This window comes from Thalia democratica, chromosome 1 (assembly GCF_965202585.1).
Source record: "Thalia democratica chromosome 1, ktThaDemo2.hap1.1, whole genome shotgun sequence".
Taxonomy (NCBI): domain Eukaryota; kingdom Metazoa; phylum Chordata; class Thaliacea; order Salpida; family Salpidae; genus Thalia; species Thalia democratica.
In genome coordinates, this window is record NC_139165.1 from 114,211,019 (window position 1) to 114,234,630 (window position 23,612).

The 23,612-nt window shown below is 25.4% G+C and overlaps 2 protein-coding genes across 2 annotated transcripts; one reads left to right on the forward strand and one right to left on the reverse strand.

The window, feature by feature from the left end:
- Positions 1-174: 174 nt before the first annotated feature.
- Positions 175-10,917, forward strand: LOC145830129 (cilia- and flagella-associated protein 45-like). Its single transcript, XM_082938018.1, has 12 exons — positions 175-225; positions 710-832; positions 1,866-1,993; positions 4,083-4,230; positions 4,855-5,025; positions 5,607-5,785; positions 6,184-6,312; positions 7,009-7,156; positions 7,495-7,635; positions 8,047-8,213; positions 9,089-9,284; positions 10,475-10,917. The coding sequence occupies exons 1-12, from the start codon at positions 223-225 to the stop codon at positions 10,586-10,588; spliced, it is 1,647 nt and encodes a 548-aa protein (XP_082794144.1). The 5' UTR covers positions 175-222; the 3' UTR covers positions 10,589-10,917.
- Positions 10,918-15,500: 4,583 nt separating this feature from the next.
- Positions 15,501-23,384, reverse strand: LOC145847976 (CD82 antigen-like). Its single transcript, XM_082953778.1, has 8 exons — positions 23,299-23,384; positions 21,847-21,955; positions 19,397-19,494; positions 18,134-18,217; positions 17,996-18,070; positions 17,550-17,741; positions 16,280-16,369; positions 15,501-15,639 (listed from the first exon to the last, which is right to left on the reverse strand). Exons 1-8 carry the CDS (start codon positions 23,353-23,355, stop codon positions 15,559-15,561), a joined length of 786 nt encoding a protein of 261 aa, XP_082809904.1. The 5' UTR covers positions 23,356-23,384; the 3' UTR covers positions 15,501-15,558.
- Between the last annotated feature and the right edge of the window lie 228 nt (positions 23,385-23,612).

The following is a 23,612-nucleotide window of genomic DNA, read 5'->3' on the forward strand; positions in this document are numbered from 1 at the left end:
TAGACTACAACTTTTTATTGTCAGCTTCCACAGAATAATTTTGGTACTATAGCAACATGTTTACTTAAATAATAGAGTTGAGTCAAGACTTGTTTATTACATTTCACATCTAGCAAAAAACTATAAATCAGTCCCTTGTTCAAGTAGTTATATATATATTTTTTTTGCAGATAGATAAATAACTTAACTAACCAACAAGAAACAAAAGTTACAACTAAAACAATGGTAAGTAAATGGTAAAAAATAAAGCCATTAAAGTCTTTTAGCTAGTTCATTTATCCTAGATAAATGTATTTTTAAGTTTCTGAGTAAAAATTCATAGCTAATATATTTATAGACAATCATGATACAATTAATGTTGAATTTTTGAAGATAGTTGTACATTATATGTACATGTTATAATTAAATTAAAATTATTTAATTCAAACAAGTGTTAAATTTAAATATAACAACACTGGATGTAAAGTGAACAATTTTTATCATCAATTTATTAAGTTTAAAATTAATGTTTTTGAAATTTATTTTTTTATAACTTAATGTTTGATTTACTAATTATTCAAATTAACTTTCCTGGCTCATCAGTTACAATTTTTTTCTTCTAAATTAAAAGTAACTGATGATGTGATCTTTGAGTGAAATCTGGTACTACACAATATTGGTAAAAACAAGTAATACAAAGATTAATATTAAAAACAAATTTAATTTCCAGCCTGGAAGTCGTGTAACTTCCATAGTGTCAAATGGAAGCAACAAGTCAAAATACTCCATGAGGTACAGAACAAAGTCTTCAAAATCTCAAGTTGACGAGACTCTGTTTGCTTCCCCTAAAAAGGTGAATTTTAGTTGCATATAAATTTAAATTTATTTCTTAGTCATGAAGAACCTGGAAAAGTCCAGAAAAATAATTTAATCGAATAGTGTTTATTAAACTGACATTGATTCTTAACTGGATGCTTGAAATATCAACTACAATTAGATTTTATAGAATATAAAGTCTTTTGTTTACTTTTGAGATATACTAATTTTTGTGAACATTTTTCTGTACAAACTGCAGTTTTTTGATTTTTTATCTGAAAAGTTTTAAAGTTCACCAAAAAATATTTACTTTTTCATTTTTTTAGCCTAACTTTCAGAAATTATTCTTTGTAATATTTAAAAACATCTGTTTAAATAGTTTTTGAAAAGATTAATATATAGAAATGTTATGACCAAAAATTAAAATTTAATGTTAATTTTTGTTTGTTTATTGTTTCAAAATAAACTTTTTAATAACAAAATAAAGTCCCAAAATATTTTTATACTTTGTAAAAATAATATTTTCAAATTGATTGCTCAAAAATTGTAGAAGAAATATATTTTTATTGAAATTTTATTTTTGTTGCTAACTTAGTTTACCCCTTCAATAAAAAATATGTATTCTTTCTTACTTTGATTGCTTATATATAAGCTTAAAAAGATTTAAGAAAAATAAAATTGTATATTATTAAGTTTAATGTTTAAGCTATGGTGAAATAGAAAAATATTTTGAAGTTTTATTAATTTATATTCGTATACCCTTAACTCAGTTTCTTAAAAAATACAGTACTTTATATTCCAACTATTTCTGCAAATATTTTCATTTAAAGTTTTTGAGGCCATAGGTAGAAAAGATCAACTTATTTTTTACAAAAAGACTATTTATTTTTACCTTTATTTTTTACTGCTAAAAGAAAGAGTTCAAACAATATTTTTTTGAGTAGTGAATTCTAAAATTTTGTAAGAATTTAAATTCTTATGTTACCAGTACCTAGTAAGCCAGACTAATAAAATTCTAATATAAAAATATTTTAAAAAATATTATAAAATTTATTAATTATTTTTACCAGCCAGTAGCAAGAGCTCCTAGTGAGCCGGAGTCTCCAATTGTGAGGCACCAAGATCAGATGAGGAAACTTAAAAAGAAGAAGCCTCAGACTATTGAGCTGATCACAAAAGATTTAATCAGAACTTGCAGGTATAATTTTTTTATTTATTTTAAATGTTATAAAATAGTTGGGCTTGTCACCAAATATGTAATAAGAACTTGCAGGCTATTAATTATATTGTGTATATGATTTAATTTATTTTGAGACTATTAAGCTGGTTATTTAAGATTTCATAAGAAGTTGTTGTTGTTTGCAAGTTATTAATTTTATTAATTGTATGATTAAAATTTAAGTTTAATTTAAAAATTTAAATTTTTTTTTATTATAATCACTTTTATAAAATGTAAAACTGTAATAAAGTGACTGGTAGATAAGTTATTATTTAGAGTTTAAGTGAAACGTTTTGTTCAAACATATAAAAGTATATTTTTAAATCTATTGTAAAATTTTAATTTAAAGTCTTTACAAACTTAGTTACTACAAACATTAAGAACAGTGCAGCTTTGTAAAGGACACCGATAAATGTATACACAAATCAACAAAAATCTATATTAAACAACTTGATACTCTTTTATTGTGATAAAAAAATAAACAGGGTTGCCACACACTCAGGGAACTCAGGGAATCTCAGGGAATTTTCAAACTGTAGAAAATCTCAGGGAAACTCAAGAAATCTCAGGGAAACTCAGGGAATTTTGGCATTTTTCTTTTAACTCAGGGAAACTCAGGGAAGTTTTGATTTTTTCTCTAAATTTCAGGGAATTTTTTTTCTAGATCTAGAATGAGGTTTAGTTAATCCAGTTTCAATATTTTGTTCAAAAGTAGTAATTTTTATTATTTAAGTGGTTATTTAGAATTTTTTTAGCCTTGCGGCTAGTTCTTCAACATTTTTAGCATTAACATTGTAGTTTTGACACACTCGATATCCCAAGCAAGTATAAAGATTTAACAAGAGTCCTTGAAGCTGTTTTTGTGCTTCACAATGGCCAGGCAAGTGTTGAACGGGGCTTTAGCTTAAATAAGGAAGTAATATCAACTAATATGGGAGAGATGACAATAAGGTCCCGAAGAATGATCAAAGATCATCTATATGCAAACAGTCTAGAACCAAGCACAGTTGAACTAAATTCTGAGTTGTTAAAATTTGTGAAATCTTCTAGGGCCCAATATTTGGCATATCTTGAGCAACAGCGCTTTGCTAAAAATGTCCCAAATAAAGGTGATGCTTTGAGCAAGTTAGGAGAACAAAAAAGTAAACTTACAAAGCAACTCAAATGTTTGAATGAAGACTATGACAAATATACTGCAGATGCCAACAAACAGTCTGATTTGAAGCAATGAAAGAATTATTAGCAAGAAGAATAGCTGCTAAGGACAATGCAAATAAACTTGAAAATAAAATTAAAACTATTGATTTAGAAATTGCATACTTAAAAAAACAGTATTAAGATTTTTTTATTAGGTAATGTGAAATTGTTTTAAAATCAAAATTATGTTTTCAGTTATTTAAAATAGATTGTGTATGAACATCTAAAAGACATAAAAAAAAATTTAATTTTAGATTATTTTGTATCAGTTGTTAGGTATTAAGTTGTACTTTGATATGAGATATTTCTTTAGCTATTTCTTTAAACTTTCTTTTTGCAGGTTTTTTTACAATAATGTTAAGCTTTTAAGTTTTATTTACTGCATTCAGAACAGTTGCTAGGAAAGACATACAAGTCATAATGAAGTTATTATGTATGCATTTAAGTGAGTTCTTCATGTGAAATTATTATTATAGTATAATTAAATTTTGTCAATTAAAATGTCAAACAAATTAAACTTTATTCTTTTATGTAGAAAGTTAACTAACAAGTTTACACAAAGTTGCGCAAAAATTTAGTTTTTAATTTTTAATTGATTTAAAACTTTTAAGATTGAGTTTTTGAAAACAGTTTTTTTTCATAAATTTAATGCAGAAGCATACACATACAACCTTCTTTAAATTATTAAAGAAGAAAAATGAGAATGAGGTATTATTAATTTGTGTTAGAAGAGAAAACATTTTTAAAGATTTGAATAATACTCAGGGAAACTCAGGGAAATTTAAGGTTACTCAGGGAAATTTTTGGTCACTCAGGGAAGATTTTTTGGCTCAAAGAGTGGCAACCCTGAATAAACCTTATTTTTAATCAGGATACCAAGACACGAGGATCCCTCAGGTCTGACTGTTGTTCTCCCGCGAGGAAAGTTTTCTCAATTGAAAGATAGTTGCAAGGTGAAGACAAAGGAGCAGCTTCAGCAAGAACAAGATATCATCAGCAAAAAGAAACTCACTGATATGGTATGCTATTTGTTATTTTTATAAAATATTATTATAAGGTTTGTATAAGACAATATCAGCAAAAAGAAACTCACTGATATGGTTTGTTATTTAAAATAAAACAGATTATATGTTTTAAACAAAGTAAGCAAAAATAAACTCACTGATATGGTATGTTATTTGTTGTATATAATAAGTTGAAAAAAACTGAGTGGTATGGTTTGTATTAATTTAAATAATATATGTAAGTGTTTAACTGTTATTGGTAACAAAAATGAATGGTATTTTTTGTAAATTTAATTAAAATAGTTAAAAGTTAATTTTTGTATACTTATTCATGTTATATGTCACTGTATATACTAACTTTGAGTAATATGCTTTGTACTTTATATGTATATTAATAGAAACTTAGTTATATGGTTTGTGTTTGTTTGCATATAGAATGATATAAGTTATGTAAAAGCAGAATGTATGGTTTTTCTTGGTTTAAAACATAATTTAAATAAAAAAATATATATTTGGCAATTAAAATTAAACAAGCAACTTTTTTGGTACATAATTATTACCCCTCACAGGAAGAATCGTCAAAATTTTGTAACTGGTGTCTAAACATTTTAATTTTTTATAATATTTATTTTTTCACAGGAAGAATCGCAGAAACGCAAGGATGAGATGAAGGATCGAGAGATGAACAGAAGAAAGATGGAGAAGCTGTCGGTTTTGGAGGAGGAAGCGAAGAACAAGAGCGAGTACCTTCAGAGGAAGGCAGACGAAGCCAAGCTTGAGGATGACGACCAAGTCAAGATGATCAATACTGTAAGTTGAATTAATATATAAATTAAAAAGTATAACTATTCTAAATAACTAAAAGTCAAGATGATCAATACTGTTAGTTGAAATAAGATCAATTTAAAATTACTTTATTAAAAGTTTAAATAATAATTGTGATAAGTGTGAGTAATTCAAAATGATTACCACTGTTAGTTAATAGTCATAAAAATAGTAGCTTTTATTATTGTGCTCGTTGAAGTCAAAATGGTCAAAACTGTCAGTTGTTTGTTTGGCTTAAAAATTAATTTTAAATCAATATTTTGTCGTACCAAAATGTGTGTTCTGTTTTGGAGCAACAGCCAATAAAACATGACAATTTTCTCATACAAAATGAATAGTTTTTTTAAAAGTAGGGCAATATTGCCCTCTTAGTTGCCTTTTTAAAAAAAGTATTTTAAAATAGGCAATAAAGGAGCTAAGGTTAATAAAAAACTCAGGATGACTCAGGACATTATTTTTGACTTAAAGACCTTGTTATAATATTTTTTGTGTATGTATAGCACTAAGTACTTTTTTTGTTGAACTTATATATATATATATATATATATATTCACTTATCCCAACAGATGATAGCGAACGCGAAAGTTCACGCGATCAGAGACGCGCAGGTGATGGAGAAGTCGCAGGTCAGCAAGGAGATGAAAGAAGAAGAGATGAGGCTCGACACGATGATGGAGATCGACAGGATCAACGCGATAAGAGCCGCTGAAGATATCGATGAACTCAAGCAGAAGCAGAGATTCTTGTTAGTGATTAATACTATATGTTATTATGATTTGCATATTACTTTATTGAAGACATTGATGAACCCAAACCAAAAGCAGAGATTTTTGCAAGAATTATTTTTTATAGCTAGTTAGTATTAATTTTGATGTTTAGCACATACAAGCTCATACATTGGCTTATAGTTTGTTAGAGATAATAAAGTCTTATAAATCTAGTTGACTATTATTTTTTTGAAAAAAAAAACTAACACAAAAACATATTTTATTCTTAGCTATTTTCGTTTTAAAATATTGTTTTACTGTAAAATATATATTTTTTAAATTTAAAGTTTATGCATAATTATAACTTATTTATTTATTTTTGTGTACACTTAGTTGGAATAGCACTTTATTAGTTTAACTTTATTTTTAAAAACAGAAATGCTCAACTTTTATTGAAACAAATCAAAGGAAACACAGAAGAGAAAATATTAAACGAAGAAAGAAAAGATCAGGAAACGAAAATAGTTCTGCAGAAATTACAAGAACTTCATGAACTCGATGAAAAGTTTGTAAATTTATAAAGTATTTAAATTTTTTATGTTTAAAATAATATAATAAGTCAAAAATTTTTGACTATTTAGCTTGTTAGATAGTTTATTCACAAGAACTTCATCAACTTGATGAGTAATTTTTAAAATATAAGAAATGAGTTTATAAATGTTCTATTTTTTCTAGTTTTAAGGAACACACATTACCGTAAATACAATGAATATTGTGTGTTATTATTATTTAAATTATCAAAACATAATGATATAGATCAAAAGTAATGTTTTACAACTGATGTGTTTTTCTAAGATAACTTAGGATAAAAATGTCCTTTTTTTAGCATTGTAAAATTGCATTATCTCTAAGTATAAATTAAACTACCAATTCATTTACATAAACAAATAGTTTAAAGTATTTTTTGGGTTTAAACTGCAAAAGATTCATATTTAAAAAAATATTTTTAATTTTAATTACTTTTTTTATATATTAAAAAATATCTTTTTAGTTCCTTAATTATATACTTTTGATTTTTTAAGAGCAACACTTAGAGTTTTGAAATTGCATTCAATAGATGCAAATTAAACATTTTAAAGAGTTTATTCAGAAAAAAAATCAAAACGATGTTTAGCCCTGTAGGGCTTTTCAGATAATATAAAATTCTGGATAATTCGAATAAACATATATGAGTAAATATTTGAAAAATATTTTATTTTAGAGAAATAGCAGAGAAGAAAGTGAGGAAGGAAAATTTGAGAAAAGAGTTGGATTACTATTCCCAGCAGCAACAGAAACACAGAGAGAGGGTAGTAAGGCAAGAAAAACAGGCAGCATTCAAGGCTATGGAATATCAGAAACAAAAAGATGTAAGATTAATGATTTTGTATATTTTGATCTTAAATATGAAATAGCTGCTTTTTAAGTCATGGAATATCAGAAACAAAAAAATGTATTTTTAGTAATTCTGTATATTTTGTATATTACGGTCTGTTTTTAGATCTAAAGAATAAAAAAAAAACAGAAACATGTATGTTTCTTTAATTTTATTTGATTACATAAAAACAAACTGCTTTCGAAGCTATTTAATCTCATGAACAAATGCTTAAATCAAAGTTATGACATAAAAATATAGCTACAACTATAAGTACCTTATATGTTTTGAAAATAATTTCTCCAAACTACAATCAAACAATCCTCCTCACAGGAGAGGGACATAGCGTTGGAGGAAGAGAAAATGAGGATCAAAAAGAAGAAGGAGAAAGAAGTTGCTGACATGCTCTTGCTGCAGGAGAGAGCCATCGACTCACAAGCTGAAAAAGACGCGTTGAGGGCAAGAAGAAATATGGTTTGTGTGAAAGTTTTTATAGGTACATTAGTATTACTATATAAGCTTTTTTTTCTAAAGCAAAAAAAATCAAATTCTGTATAATGAAGTTCGCCATTTATACGTTTGTATCGGAAACATTTTATAAATCTACCGATATCTCAAAAGTTAAATTAAATTTTTTAACTCTATAAAAACTGGCCTGTAGTTTGTTCTTAAAGCTTTCATATGAGAGCCAATGTTATTTTATGTAAAAAAAAAAATTGGGAATCCCCTTATCACTTAAAAATTTTAGAATTTTTACTGTTTTGACAAGCTGTGAAATCAGTGACAGTTTTAGAAGTTATAGATCGTTTCTTGAATGACTTACAATACTAGTTCTACGAGGTGCTAACATTGTTGAAACTAAATACTACCTTCTTCTACAAACAGGAGCAAACGGAGAGGGAATGGAGACGGAAGGAAGCGATGGAAGCGGAGAAGAAGATGAAAGAGAACGAAATGATGCGAAGAGCGCGGCAGGAGCAGATTGAGGACAAGAGGCACTTCATGGCCGTGCAAGCGCAATCGGAGAGAGCTGCATTCGAGAAAGTACTTAAGTGAGTTGAATATATTGATGTTTGTACATTTGAATTATGAGATATTTGTTAAGATAAGAGGCACTTCATGGCCGTGCAAGCGCAATCGGAGAGAGCGGCTTTCGAGAAAGTGCTTAAGTGAGTTAAATATTAATATTGTTATTTGTACTATGAGATCTTTGTTAAGATAAGAGGCACAGAGTTAGCACAGAGTGAGAGAGCGGCTTTCGAAATTGTTTCGAAGTGAGATTTTATACGTTTGATGTAGGGTGTATATTTGGTATATTATTAGGGTGCTCAAATAGGAAACTTGTAGTACTTAGCTGAAAATTGTTTTACATTTACATTGTTTCTTCTACTATTTACATTATTATTCTACCCAAAAAACTTACAATTGACACAAAATTATAAAAAGTTACTGTAAGTCAAAAATTGTCTTAAATTCTGCACAATGTATATTTGTTATAATTGGCCACATGTAAAAAAAATTCCAGCTGAAAATTCCAAGTTCGAATATTTTAGGTCCCGTACAGTTTGCATTGGGGTGGTTTTTAATTAAATGGTGCCCAAGTGAGGGTTCCTTTAAATCTCTAAATTCTGCAAAATGTGTTTTTGTGATACCACCAGCAGAGATCGACGGAGAAAGAGAAAAATAATATCACAAAAAAAAAAAAATCAAATAGACTATTTGAAAAAAAAACTAGTATACAGCACTTTAACATGTTCAGATAAATAAACTAATACCTACCCAATATGTTTTCATATTTTCAACTTTCTCCACCATGGAGCACCAGAGTCAATGAAAACACATTGAATGGGAGATAAAAACAAATCAGTATTTATATTAAAAGTTGTTAAAATACCATAACTTAATTAATAGAACTTTTTTTTTAAAGGGAGCAGCAGAGATCTATGGAGAAAGACCTGGAGAGGGAGAAGATCCTGCAGGAAGGCAGGAGGAAGAACAATGACGTCATCAGGATGCAGATGAGGAGAAAGGAGGAGGAGATTTTGGAAGAGAGGAGAAAGTTCTTCGAGGAAGGAGTCAGGCTGGAAGAGGAAGCGAGAAAGAGGAATATCAGGATTAATGAGGTTTAAAAGAAAAATAAATAATAAAATAAGAAAGAGGAATATCAGGATTAATGAGGTAACTGAAATTAATTAATAAAAAAGAAAATAAATATTAAAATTAATGAGGTTAAAAAGTTAAATAAATAATAAAATAAGAAAGAGGAATATCAGGATTAATGAGGTATTTGAAATAAATAAAGTAAAAACAAAGAAAATAAATATAAAAATTGATGAAGTTAAAAAGTTAAATAAATAATAAAGCGAGAAAGAGGAATATCAGGATTAATGAGGTTTGAAATAAATTAATTGAAATAAAAGGTAAATAAAAATAAAAATTAATGAGGTAATTGAAATAAATACAATGAGGTTATTTAATGAGGTTTAAAATAAATATAAGTAACTAATTATAATCAGGTTTAAAAGTTAAATAAATAATAAAATTAATAAGAGGAATATCAGGATTAATGAGGTTTGAAGAAACAAAAAAAAAAGTAATAAAAATAATCAAAAAAATTAAGATAAAGGAATACTAGGTTTGATAGGGTGATTGTGAAAAAAGTTACCATGATTTTCAGAAATGCTAAAAAGATTATCATAAATAATGAGGTTTGAAAAAATTATAAAGTTAAAGTTTTATGTTTTGTTAGATATTAATAAAAAGTTAAAGATGTAAATGGAAATAGTAGGATTTTTTTGTAGCTTTATTAAAATTTATTTGGGTTGATAAGGCTTGGAACTATAAGGTAAGTATGACAAAAAGTTTTAGGTAGAACTTTTAAGAATTTGATTGTTTAGGTTAGAATTTCAGGTTTCATAACTTTGATTAGGTTGTAAAAAAGTTGTAAATACATTTTGTCAATTTTTATTTGTCAGTCAGTTATAAGTTATTAAAAATCAGTTTTGAAAAAGAAATATTTATAACTGTATTAACTTATTGCTCTATTAACAATTTACTTTGATGAGTTATACATGTATAAGAACTTGTATTTTTGTAAAGACTTTTTAAAATAAATATTGCTAGGTGAAAAACATACATTCATGCTAGGTGAAAAACAAGTTATCATACTTAAAATTTTAATTCTATACAAAAATATTCAGGTGAAAACAAGATATTAGTTTTAAACTGTTTAAGTATTTTAAAATGTATTTTTTAGGTGAAAAAACGGAAATTAGTTTCAAATTTTTAAAGTATTTTAAAATGTATTTTTTAGGTGAAAAACAAGAAGTTAGTTGAATTAAGAGAAGCTGGAATCCCAATGAAATACTGCAGCGTCATTGACAATAAAGTTAATAAATACAAAAATGGACTTTTGGCTTCTAAATAAACAAATTATTTTGTGAAAATGTATATACTTTTCTACTAATATTTTAATCTTATATGTACAGTGCAAATTAAATTGTTTAGTTTTTACATAAATGTCATTAAAATAAGATGTAATTTGTATTTTCTTGATTGTTTGAATAATATAAATAAATAATAATTACAAATACAAGATTGATTTTTGGCTTCAAAAGAAGTTTATGTACTATTTTATATACGTTTTGTATAAATATGTTTAAATTTTTTTACTGTACAAATTTAATTGTTTAATTACCACATAAATGTTTTTATAACAAAATGTTTCCTTTTTAATTCACAAGTTTAACTGCAAAAATTTTAAACCCAGCAAAAATGTTTTGTATTTTTTTACTATTGACTATAAAATAATTACATTGTTTGAAGAATATAAATGAAATGTAATAATTGTACTAAATTTGTATTATCACCTATGTTTTGTAATTCCATCACCTTTATTAAAGTTTTAATGCACAAACTTTTTAAGTTTTTATACCTAACTTACAAATATTTAATTTATTTGTAGCATACTTTTTATCATTCAACTGTTATTAGTGTATCTATAAAGTATTTTCATATGTAAATATAACTACTGTGATTTAACTGGTTTAAGCAAAATTTAATTCTTGTCTTTTTAGTTTTTATTTACTGTGAGTTGATAAATGTATTTTTTATTATTATAATAACATGAATAATAGTATTTTAAAAATTTTACTGTGATTTTTAGTATGCATAAAATATTATCTTATTTGACTATGGTGAATGTTTAAATAGTATTAAAAATAAAATTACAATGATGGAAGTACTTATTTGTACATAAATTATTTTTTAAATTTTGATAGTTTACTTTAATGAAAGTAAATTATTATTTCTTTAAAGTATATAGCTTTTTTTTGGTAGTATTAAAAAAATCATATCTACTGAATTTATACAAAACTGAAACTGATTTATACAAAACTTAAAACTATATATAGTTCTATTACCACAACTGTTCAAAAAAATATTGTTTGTTTTGTCAGTACTTTAAAGAAAAAGCCTAATTTTTAATAAATAATACCGTTTTAACGTCAAGTAAATACAATAAAGATTTTAAAGAATTTTGCATACATTATTTAGATTTAAAAGTTTAGTTTCTTTTTTTCAAGACTTAAAGTTAAAATTAGGCGTCTTTTAAACTATAAAATAGTGTTTTAAAAGTTGTAACGAAAGTAGTATTGATTATTATCAAAACTACCAACTTTATTCAACATTAAGACTTTTAATAATTCATTTTTAGGTCAGGGTATAGTTATTATTCTAATTTAATTATAGCTGAGGATCTCGTTTTTAGTTTGGTGATACAATTTTTTATAAGTACATTTACAAATTAAGAATTTTCTAATCTTAATACTTTTAAAACTTTCCACAGCTCTTAAAATACTTTAATAGGGTTTTGAAAATGAGCTAAAAATCACAGTTTTAATTCCACATGACCAATAAAATAGAAAGTTTTCTAATTTGCTAACTTTTCTCATTAAAGAATAAGTGTGTGTTTCGAAGTGAAGATAGGTATTTAAACGTTTCTTACCAATATATTCATAATGTGTCATAGTTTACTTAAGTTTGAACTTTTAGATATTTATTTTTTCAAACTTAATTTAAGTTTTAAAAAATCTGAAGGTTTTAAATTTAGTTTATTTAACGTAAAATATTTGAAAATCCTCTAATATAAAATCACAAAACTTGAGAATTTAACTAATAATTTACAACTCAAGGCACCATTAAAATAAATTAAAATAGCTTCCTTTAAAAAATATATTTCACTAGCATTATAAGAATGCTAGATTTTATGCTAAAAACCTGTTCAAAAAAGAAGTATAGCAAAAGCTAAAAAACACTTTTGAAAAAATAATCTGTTGTATATGTTTAATCTTCAAATATTGAATTAAAAAAACACTATGTTTTAATGTTAGTAGTCACTTTTTAAGTGTAAACATGTTTAAATTCCAAAAATTTTATTCAGATTGAAATATATCAGCCTGACAGCGTGCCCAATCAAAAGTTTAACAACTGTTTGTAAAAGAAATAACCAGTTCTAAAAAAATTAAGTTGTTCTCCATTAAATTAAACTGTTTTATGACTTCTTTAGAAGATCTAACAATTTTTCAACTGATGAGAAATGACTCTTGTATGTAAAAGCCTATAAAAGTGTTTGTAGAAAAAGACTATTTTATTTCTTTAAAAAACCGACAAGAAATTCTATGTATCAAGATTAAATATCAAATAAAGATGTCTAAATAAGATGAGTTAGACGAAATATCTAGAATAAGATTTTTCAGAAGTTTTAACTACTTCTACATTTTAAAGTATTAACTGGTTGTAGTTTTTATCTTAAAAGATGTATCATACAATTAGACAACTAAAGATTCTATCTATTAATTATTTTAAGAAACATAATAGTTATACAGTAAAACATCACATATTTTGAAAATGATTATGTTTCACTAAGAAATTTATGTCATAAAAAAAAGTTAAACCTTAATTTAGTATAAAATATGTTGTTATTTGAAATTGAATATACTTGATTATTAGCTTCCCATTTATTTACAACCACTTTATTTTAAAAATATTTTTTGTTAATTTAGTTGACATAAACAGTAATGCTGTTAAAAAAGTTAAAGCTATATTTAAAACAAAAATAGTTAGAACCTAGAAACAAAAAACTATTTAATTTTGAAGCAAGCAAAATTCAATTAATTGAAAATTAGAAAAAAGAAACTAAGTAAGCGTTTGGAAATAAGTTATTGTAAAGTTAATTGAATTTTTTAATTTATTACAACTTTATAAGCCTCCTCGCGTATCTAAAACAAATTGCCGGTGATAACTTTTTAGAACTAGAATTTTTTCTCTGTTTGTATAAAAACAAAGCACTTCTGAACTCTAAACCGATTCAGATTACATTTGAACGCTTTAGATCAGGGTTCCAAACATTTTTCAAAAGGCCCCCTTTAGAGAAAATAGAAAAGTCAAGGCCCCTCCAACAAGATTACTCAAGAAACTTACCATTAAAAACACCTAAAAACTTTTTTTGCTCTTCATCATAAACTTCGGAATATCTAGTAAATTTCAAACTATGACCTTATGGCCCCCCTGTGGCCCCTTTGCTGCTCATGGCCCCCTAAATTTCTGTCGGCCCCAAGAAGCCACTTGGCCCACGTTTGGAAACTCTGCTTTAGATAATTGGTTAGCTCCTAAACTAACTCAACGCAGCAAACACGCAAAGTACTTTTTGCTTAGATTTGTCTCTCTTTGTTCTTACTTTGGAAAATATTTCTAATAAAAATAATCAATTATGGTCGGTAAGTGTCATTAAGTTTTAAATAAAGTTATGGAAAATACGTTTAAGCAAGCTAATAGCTCACAAAATGAATTCAAAATTAACACATTTAGAGATGAAACTAAAAGTATTATGAGCACTAACATCTACGTTAAGTATTACTAAGTTATTTGTTTTAATCAAAAAGTACTGATAAAAGTATCCTGAAGACTCCTACATCGATAAATGAATCCTCCCGAATGTATACAAGCCGAAAAGATTTTCAAAAATTGTGCACTAATGGTAAGCCTTTGGTGGTTATAGTAACTACATTGACCAATAATGTATGTTTAAAAGCTAGCTTGTGTCATTTCGAAAAATTTTGACAGTATGTATGGAGTGCGGCAAATTTATTTCTTACTTTTTATCCGTACTTGGTGACATAAAATAACTTACGTGCAAACTTTAAATGAATTTGCTTTATATATCTTTATACTCTAGTAGCAATTTTTTAAACTACTCAAATTTCCTTTCATCATTTGATAGTATATAATAGTGGCACTTCATACTATTTTCTTATTAAATTTTTACTAACTACTTTTACTGCTTGTACATATTCACATCTTATATCTGTACATCTTAACAATATATAAGTTAAGCTCAACAATTATAGATTAATATTTTATTTTGCACTTAAAAACTCTTAGACCAATTTGAAAACTTTTCAAATTAGTTGTTCGATTGTATTGAAATTGTTGATGTTTATAATACGATTTATAATGCATATTAGAAAAAAAATTGTAAACTCAAACAGGCGAACTACTTAAACTGTAGCATTTATATAGAACAGTGGTATTTCGTTGGCATAGAGCTTTTTTTACCGAGTACAGAAAACTTAGTAAAAAGATATATTATATATGAGGTTAGATTTGTCTTTTTATACTACATAAATTATCAGTTCTTAACATTTTACTATATATTAAGCTGTTCAAACAGAAAAGTTGAGTTTTTCACTAATAATTTTTTCATTTAAGTCGAGTGTGAAAACAATTTTTTTTAAATAATTTACTGTGCATAGCTTTTGAAAAGGCTGAAGACCACTGATATATAGTGCATAGAGCTGATATAAATTTCACTGTAAAACTTTCCATTATTTTAAACATATTTTGCCTGATTTACATAGAGTAATCCAAATACTTTGACATCAACTATTTCCGGGTTTAACAAAGAGCTAATGGTAAACGGGTAAGGTGTCTAAAGTTATTTTACACATATGTAACACAACTTATTTCACTTTTAAAACGTAAAGCTTCACTTTTAAAAGGTTAATTTAAGAGTTTTTATACAAAAATATTAACTTATCTTACTTACGAAGTTTAGGATTAAGTGCGATAGGTTATTTGTTAGAAAGTTTATATAAAAAAGTTATAATTTATTTTTGAAACAAAGAAAGGCACCATAGTGAGTAACCAACACAGAATATGGAATGTTGAACAAAAAAACATCCAAAAATAACTCTCAGTAGCAAAAACTAAATGAATCTTATCAACATTAAATTAGAAAATTAGAAAAAGTTGTGACTTCATGTATTATATTATTTCATCACAGCAGCTTATGACGTCACATCATGATTAATGACGTCACAAAGGTTTATGACGTCTTAATTACAACAAGTCGTCGTTGAAAGCTTCCCCAGTCGTCCTGATTCTATGGCAAATGATGCAGGAGAAAATCAATCCGAGGAGCTAAAAAATATTTTATGTATATGTATATATATATATATATAATAACAAAAACAACCAAAATTAATTATTCTTGTCAATACTTTATTTAATTTGAAATACCAAAAGTTTTCCAAAGAAATAGTTTGTTCACGGAATAATCATTCAAAACCATAATAAACAGAACAAAGTTGATTATATATTGTAAAAACATTTTTATTTTCAGACACTTGTAACTTAAATTGCTCCAAAAAGCTCAAAACTAATTTAGACATACAATATATGCAAGATATATATACAAATCATTACATAATAATAAGTGATAAGTTTTGTATCACTCTCTAGTCTCTAGAGACACTGTTTGACTTTTATAACATTTAATTAACATTTTATAATTCATTTTAAAACGTTAATTTCAGATATTTTAGTTACTATATCTTTAGCTATATATCTTTTTATGAAAAAAGAAGTGTTTATAGTTGTCCTTGCAAAATCAGGTATTCATTTAATCTATTCAGCATTAAAAACAAACTATTAAGATTTTACAAAACAATTAACTTCAATACAAGTTACGGTAAATCAGTGTAAGTAAACAATCAAAGTCACTGTCTCTATTCAATTTATTTATTTTATTTATTTATTGTGAGTTATACTTTATATTTACCTGTAAAGCAGCAGCTCCAATACCAAGTCCGAGGGCCATCTTGCTGTCTTTTACTTCACCGATAAATTTCAACATCTTTGTAGGACAACTCTATAAATAAGTATAAGTATGTAAACTAAAAAAATATAAAACTTTAACTATGTACATGTTTATAGCATTTTGTTGTAGTTAACATCACAGATATATTTTAAAGTCTATGTAATCTAAGTAAAAACATTTTGTAATTAAATTTTAAGTATAATAGTTTAGATACATATATAAACCAATATATATGTTTAAGTGTCATCTTGCTACTTTTTACATATCTATAATTAAACATAAAACCTTATCAGCGCAAGTCTTTTTTATATCACTAATCAAACATAAAAGTTAGACCAAATACTGTAGTAAATGGTTATTTATAATAAAACATATAAATAAAATATGCAAATTTTTTTTAGAATTAAAACCATTAATATAACGAGGTACTATAGAAAAGTAGTAAATAAAATTAAATAGTAGTAAATGTATCATAAAATGCAACAGAGACTAGTTGTAAGTTTTAAAAAACAAACAGTACTAGTACTAAGCATAGCTGATTGCACGGTTTATAACGTATACTAACTTCCTCGACCAAAACGTTACAAATTTATTTCCTAACTTAACCTAACAGAAACTTGGCTTCAATAGATATCATTATATAATAACAAATATAAATGTGATTTTATTACTATAAGGAAATAATATATTTTATACTTATAAATACAATTTATATAATTTATTTATAAATATAATATAATATAGTTTATGTTTATATTAGTTATATAAATACTATAAGGAACAAAAAGTAAGAGTTAAAAAGGAGAAATTAAGTTACAATTTATTTTCTAAACCTAGAATGAAAAAATAACTTGCCAGCAAAAATATCTTTACAAAAGTAAAATAGTTATTTCAATTAGAAAGCTTAATTTACAAACCAATATATACTGCAGTACAATACAGTCAATTATTAAAAGGCGAAAATCAAAACAAGTTACCTGTGTATGTATTATATGTAAGGTATTTAAATATTTAAATAGAAACTACCGAACTTGTGTGTATTAATGTTAATATAAAAATATAAACAAATAGATACTTTTTATTTTATATATTTTTTTGTATAATGTTGGAAACAAATCAAATAACACAAACCTGAGTGTATATGTATACATATGAACTATACCTGTATGTATATATATATATACTGTAGTACAATAAAATCATTTGTTAAAATGATAAAATTCAAACAAACCTGTGTGTATATGTAGTCACTCGGTTGAAACCCATCTCCAACTTCGCAGGTAGTGTTCAGTTGAGCCAATGTCTTACAACCCTCAGTTCCGTTCAAACACCTGCAGCCCTCGGTAACACCACCCAGTGTTGAGTTGTTACCTGATGTTGGTGCGTTGCATACCTGAAGTCTGTCCAAACCGCAGCATTTGAACTGTGGAGTAATTTTAAAATAATAAAAAAATAAAACTATTTATTTCAAGTACGTCACAAAGATAACAACAGTTTATGAATTAAAAATTGTACTGGAGACCACTAACTTTAGTATAGCTAAACTGTTGTATCATGATACTTGACGATAAACTAATACAAACACTTTTGAAAAATAGTGAATAGCAGTGTTTAAACTGTATGAAATCTTAATTGTGAAAGTACATAAAGTTTCCAAAGTCTAATAAATTTACTTACATCTCTTTCAAAGTTGTCTCCGAGTTTTTTGCCAACAAAGTTCTTTTTCATAAATTCTACGACAAATTCTTCATCCTGAATAAAAAAAAACATTTCAAACATATTTATATTTAAATACTTTATATGTACAACACTAACACTTGCAAAAGTAGATCTGTTGACGAAGAGGTATCCAACCATCCCGGCTTGTGCCAAGAGAAGGACCAGTAACATAACGAGGTACTGTAGAAAATAGTTATTTATAATAAAACATATAAAGAAAATATTAAAATTTTGTTAGAAGAATAACCAATTACTTCACAAGGTAGTGTAGAAAAATTGTAAGTAAAATTACAGTTGCGTAAGTATTAGAGTTAATATTATGACCAGTGTAAAATATCAAAATATTTTAATTAGTAAATTAGAACTGTGCTAAAAGGATCATAAATTACACAACCAAGTTCTATAAAAATAGGTCATAGTTCGTAAAAATACTCATTAAAAAAAGAACGACTGTTGTTACGGTAAAACATTAAAACATTTTGTGGAATATTTTGTTAAGCAATCTAAACTATTACTTAAGTGGTAGCTTACAGACTTAATAAGATCTAAAAGTATAATTTTGATTCTTATTATTCAGGAAAGAGTAGTATTATAATAATCGTATAGATTTTAACATGTACAAAGTTTGAAAATGAAGTAAGTAAATAATGTTTATGATACTGTAAAAATATTAAAACACATGAAGAAATTTTGGTAAAAAAATTACCAAAACAAAACTTTAATATTTGTTTGATTACTAAATAAGTTTGTGATTATAGCCTTACAGTCCCCAATTCTTTTTTAATCGTAGCATCAATGTTATTAGCTTCATAATAATATAAACACATTTTAACATATAAGTAACAATGTTTAAGAGAAAACTTTTTCGTTAAAATAATACTCTCTTGAAAAACCAACACATGTGAACTATTAAAATAAAACATTTAGTTTAATAACACGGTAAATTAAGTACAACCTTAAGAAAGTAATCATGGGACGTTTATGAATAAATACAACTTTCGGTAATTATGGTACTGATGAGAAAACAGCTTTCTAATTGACTTTCTTAGTAACATATGCACAATTAACAAATGAGACAATGGTTTTTATTCCAGCACATTATTATTAAGAAATGTACTCTACACATATTGACCGTTAAAATATAAATGTGCTAGTAAGACAGGCGTTTTTTAGGTTATCAAGTTATATGTTTAGTGAATATTAAGTAGTTAGTATGTTAAGGCGTAGGTAATGTTAAATACACATATATGAACTAAACTCACAGTACTGATAAGGCATGTGCTTTCTTAAGTAGCTCTTATATATGAGTACTAATGCATGTGTAAAATTAAAATATGCATATATATGAATTAAACTTACAGTACTGATAAGACATGTGCTTTCTTTGCTGGCTCCAACGCATCCAATCAATGAAATTACAAACATTGTTGCTCCGACTCCGATAAGTATGTAAGCAGCTAAAAAAAATAATTATTAACAAATGATTACAATTATAAAACATTGTTGCTCCGACTCCGATAAGTATGTAAGCAGCTAGAAATAATTAAAAAAACATTAAAGTTCAAATAGTAAAACATTGTTGCTCCGACTCCGATAAGTATGTAGGCAGCTAGAAATAATTAAAAAAACATTAAAGTTTAAATAGTAAAACATGTTTGCTCCAACTCCGATTAAAATGTAAGAAGCTAAGAATAAAAATTATTAATAAATGTTTAAAATTATAAAATATTGTTGACTCGACTTTAGATAAAATGTAAGCAACTAAAAAATCATGATAAAAAAAATAAATTAGTATACAATACAATAGAATGTAGTTGCTCCAACTTTAATTAAAATAAAGGCACCTAAAAATAAATAAGTATATATATATAGAATTAAATTTAAATTTACAATAATAAAGGTACAAGTACGATAAACATGATGATAAGTTTAAGAAATTGTAATATTTCAATTCATATTTAATTTTTTAATATATTAAAATCGAAAATATTTATACTGTTGTAGACATACAACACTTTTGTATTTTAAAAGCAATATGAATCTTAAATTTACTTATTTAGTATATAATAAGATAGCTGTTTTATTAAAATCCATTTAAGTTTTAAAACTTAATTTAGATCAGAACATTACATACACAACTTTGAACACTTTCTAAACTTTTGTTTATGTAGTTTGTATGAATGTTGTAGTAAAAACAATACAACAAGTTTTCAAACTAGTAGTTTATTTACATGAATTTAAATAACAAGAGTAGTTGTTATATTTAAAATCCACTAAAACTAAAAATGGTCAATATTAATTACAATAAGCGATGGATTACTAAGTTAAATGTTTTTGTGTTCTTTCTACTTGTTTATGTAAAATAATAATCTGTTTAAAATTATATAAATTTTTATCTGAACTAATTTATAAACTTTAAAAATCCGTTTTGAAGTTGTAATGCTGAAAAAAGAAGTTGTATACACTTTAAAAACAAGTAGAATAAATAAAAAGAGAAATCTTTAACAGAACATGTAAAGTTAAACTTAAAAAGTAATGAAAAATGATTTCAAACTATTTGACTTTAAAGTTAAACTCACCGAAAATATAATAAAATTGTAAGTTTGAATACAACTTGCTTTTATTTTACTAAATATTTTTTTTATAGTCATTTCTTTTGATTCTAGTTAAGCTATTTAATATTTTTTTTGATGTTTATAAACAAAAAAGTAATAATGATATGTTTTTAAACTATTAGGCTGATACGGAAGTAGATATCTACAAAACAATAGCAACAATTGATTAGCTGATATAAATTAAGTTTTACATAAGCTATCTTATCAGTTGCCATAACTTTCCGAGCATTTATTAGTTAATCAATATTTTACTTTTTCCATAATTGTTATGGTGATTATTACATTAGTACTAAATTTCATAAATATTACCATATCTATTATGCATGTGCGCTTACCAAATTTACCATATTTGTTATAAATGCTTACCAAAAACATTCATATAAGCTTGAAATTATAATTTGTATACATTATGAGAATTCAACCGAACACAGTTTTTAATTTAATTTAATATCTAAAAATAAGTTTCTATCTATGAAAACTGTATAGAACTGTACCTTATCTCTATGTTTCTTATCTACGGTAAAAAACTTAACACGATGCTAAAGAGTAAGTCAATAATTAGAACCTATAGTTTTTAATATAACCATAGTTCTTAAATGAGTGCTAACATTTTTGAAAATAGACATTTATAAAAATATTTTAAGTAGTTAATTGAATGTTGAGAGCAGAAATTAAAAGTTAAACGTGAAGTTTTAAACAAGTTAAGCTCTAATTTTTGATGGCGGAAAAACCACTTCAAATAAGTTATAGAGAAAACTTTGTTAACAAGTTTTTTAAAATTCGTTCTTAAGTTTTACAAAATTTTTATCTTTTATTTGTAGTATTATTCATTTTTAAAACGCACTGAAAACCCTACAGCTGTTACCTTTTTTAAAGACTTACAGGTGTTTTATAAAAAGTAATACAAGGGCAATATCGCTAATATTAAAAAAATATAAAAGTAACTAATTGTTATTAAGCTAATTTTATTAATAATTATTACATATCACAACTTGTTTAAGTAACTTACAAAAAATTTTTTTTTCAAATGTTTACAAAAACTGACATGTATCCAGATGTAATTTTTAAAGAAGTTTAAGAACAATTATATTTTACTTAGTACATTTTAACAAACAACTTACATGTATTTAAGTGTAATTTCTTAATAAGTTTAAGAACATTTATATTCTACTGAATGCAATAAAAATAACTAACATGTATTCAGATGCAATTCACTGAGAAGCTCGGATACAAGATCGAGACCGTTTGGAATCCCGGCTACTTTGAGGTAGATACCAGCTGCAGTTAATGTGGATCCAACTAACTATTAACATAAAATATAAATAAGTAAAATATATTATTTTATGTTTATTAATATTAATTTTTATATTACATGCTACTTCAGCAGCTCTATCTTACCAAATGTAAGTATTAATATGTTAGTTTATGTAGAATAAATACAAATTACTTCAAATAAACAAGCTGTTTTGATGTATATGTGTGATACTGATAGTTTGATGACGTAATATTATAAATATTTTTTCGATATTGGTACGTTTTGATTAATGATTTTTTTAAAGCTACAAGTAAAACAGTTGTCTCTGATATGTCTTAATAAACAATGCATTATTTCGTTTTATTCAAAAGGTGAAACGGAAAACTGTAGTAAGTAAATAACAATATCAATTTCTAAGTTTGCTTCATCGTAAAACACTTTAAACTTCAAAATATCTATATCATAATAGTTACTGTATATAGTTTTGTTTAAGAAATATGAGAAAAACTTGTTAAAAACTTTTATCAACGCTTTGTACTGAATAAATATACTTTACTTATTATAAATAATTTTATAATTTGGTCTCTTTAAAACTTAAAAATTAAGTAAATATGTTTTCGTAAAAAGTTACAAACTGAAATACTATTTTATATAAAGTGTGACCAAAAAGAAACTCATTACTTAGTATTTTTCTTAATCTTGTTTAAAATCATTAAACTTTTTGATAAAATAAAAATCATAAAAAAAAAGTTATAAATTGAGGTCAGTAACGATACAGATAGAAGTACTGTATTAGCTTTTCGAAGAAAGTTATTTAATGTCAATAATTTATTTCTCAACAATTAACCTTTTAGAGTGAATACATTAATTTGTAATAGCATAATAGCCACTTTTAGAAGTGATTATTGTTTTAAAGCTACTCTAAAGATTAGAAGCTTTTTAACTTGACAACCATGAAATTTATAATTTATTTAAACAAAAAAGATGTTCACCATTAACACTATTAACGTATTATAAACTTGCTTTACTTATAAATTAAATACTTATTTTTTTTATAATTTCTAACTCATACTTATGATATAAAATATATTAGTATTTTTTTTAATTATAAAAGCATTAGCCAATAACAAAATAATTGGAATATTATTTAAATAAAAGGTTTGAACTTAAATATTTTTAAGATAGTAATTTAATAAAGAAATATATTAAAAGTTTACAAATATTAAACTAAAAGTTAGTTTAATTTAAATATAAAATTACATTGAAAATATAAAAACGACTTGTTTATACGAATTTTAGGTTTAAAGATAACTATTGAAGTTATGATTTTTAAAACAAATTAATACAACAACTAACGAAGTTAAGGATTAATAAAAACAAAATAAACTAACAAAGAGAACCACATTGAAAAATATAAGAAGACATTTTGATACTCCAAAACAACCCATCGCTTATTTGTTTATTACAACTAGTGATAGTTTCTGTAAAAATACTAAACAGTTAATATAATGTATAAAGCTTTATAAATACAAGATATTAAGTTACAATAAATTACTTTAATGTTCCATTAATATTAAGAAAATAAATTATTATTTAACTTAAACTTACTAAAACTCTTACAAAACGTGTAAAACATAGTTAAACTGTAAAGCAGCTAATAAAAAGTTTTAAAACTGTTTTGTCTTATTTAGTTAATACATAATAA

Excerpts from the sequence above, each read along its gene's own strand:
- LOC145847976 (XM_082953778.1), bottom strand. The coding sequence starts at position 23,355 with ATGGGTTGTTTTGGAGTATCAAAATGTCTTCTTATATTTTTCAATGTG. Across the intron at positions 17,742-17,995 it reads GAGACAACTTTGAAAGAGAT|TTCAAATGCTGCGGTTTGGA; the intron begins GTAAGTAAATTT and ends ATTACTCCACAG. Across the intron at positions 15,640-16,279 it reads TTGGAGCTGCTGCTTTACAG|CTCCTCGGATTGATTTTCTC; the intron begins GTAAATATAAAG and ends AATATTTTTTAG.
- LOC145830129 (XM_082938018.1), top strand. Across the intron at positions 5,026-5,606 it reads AAGTCAAGATGATCAATACT|ATGATAGCGAACGCGAAAGT; the intron begins GTAAGTTGAATT and ends TTATCCCAACAG. Across the intron at positions 5,786-6,183 it reads AAGCAGAAGCAGAGATTCTT|AAATGCTCAACTTTTATTGA; the intron begins GTTAGTGATTAA and ends TTTTAAAAACAG.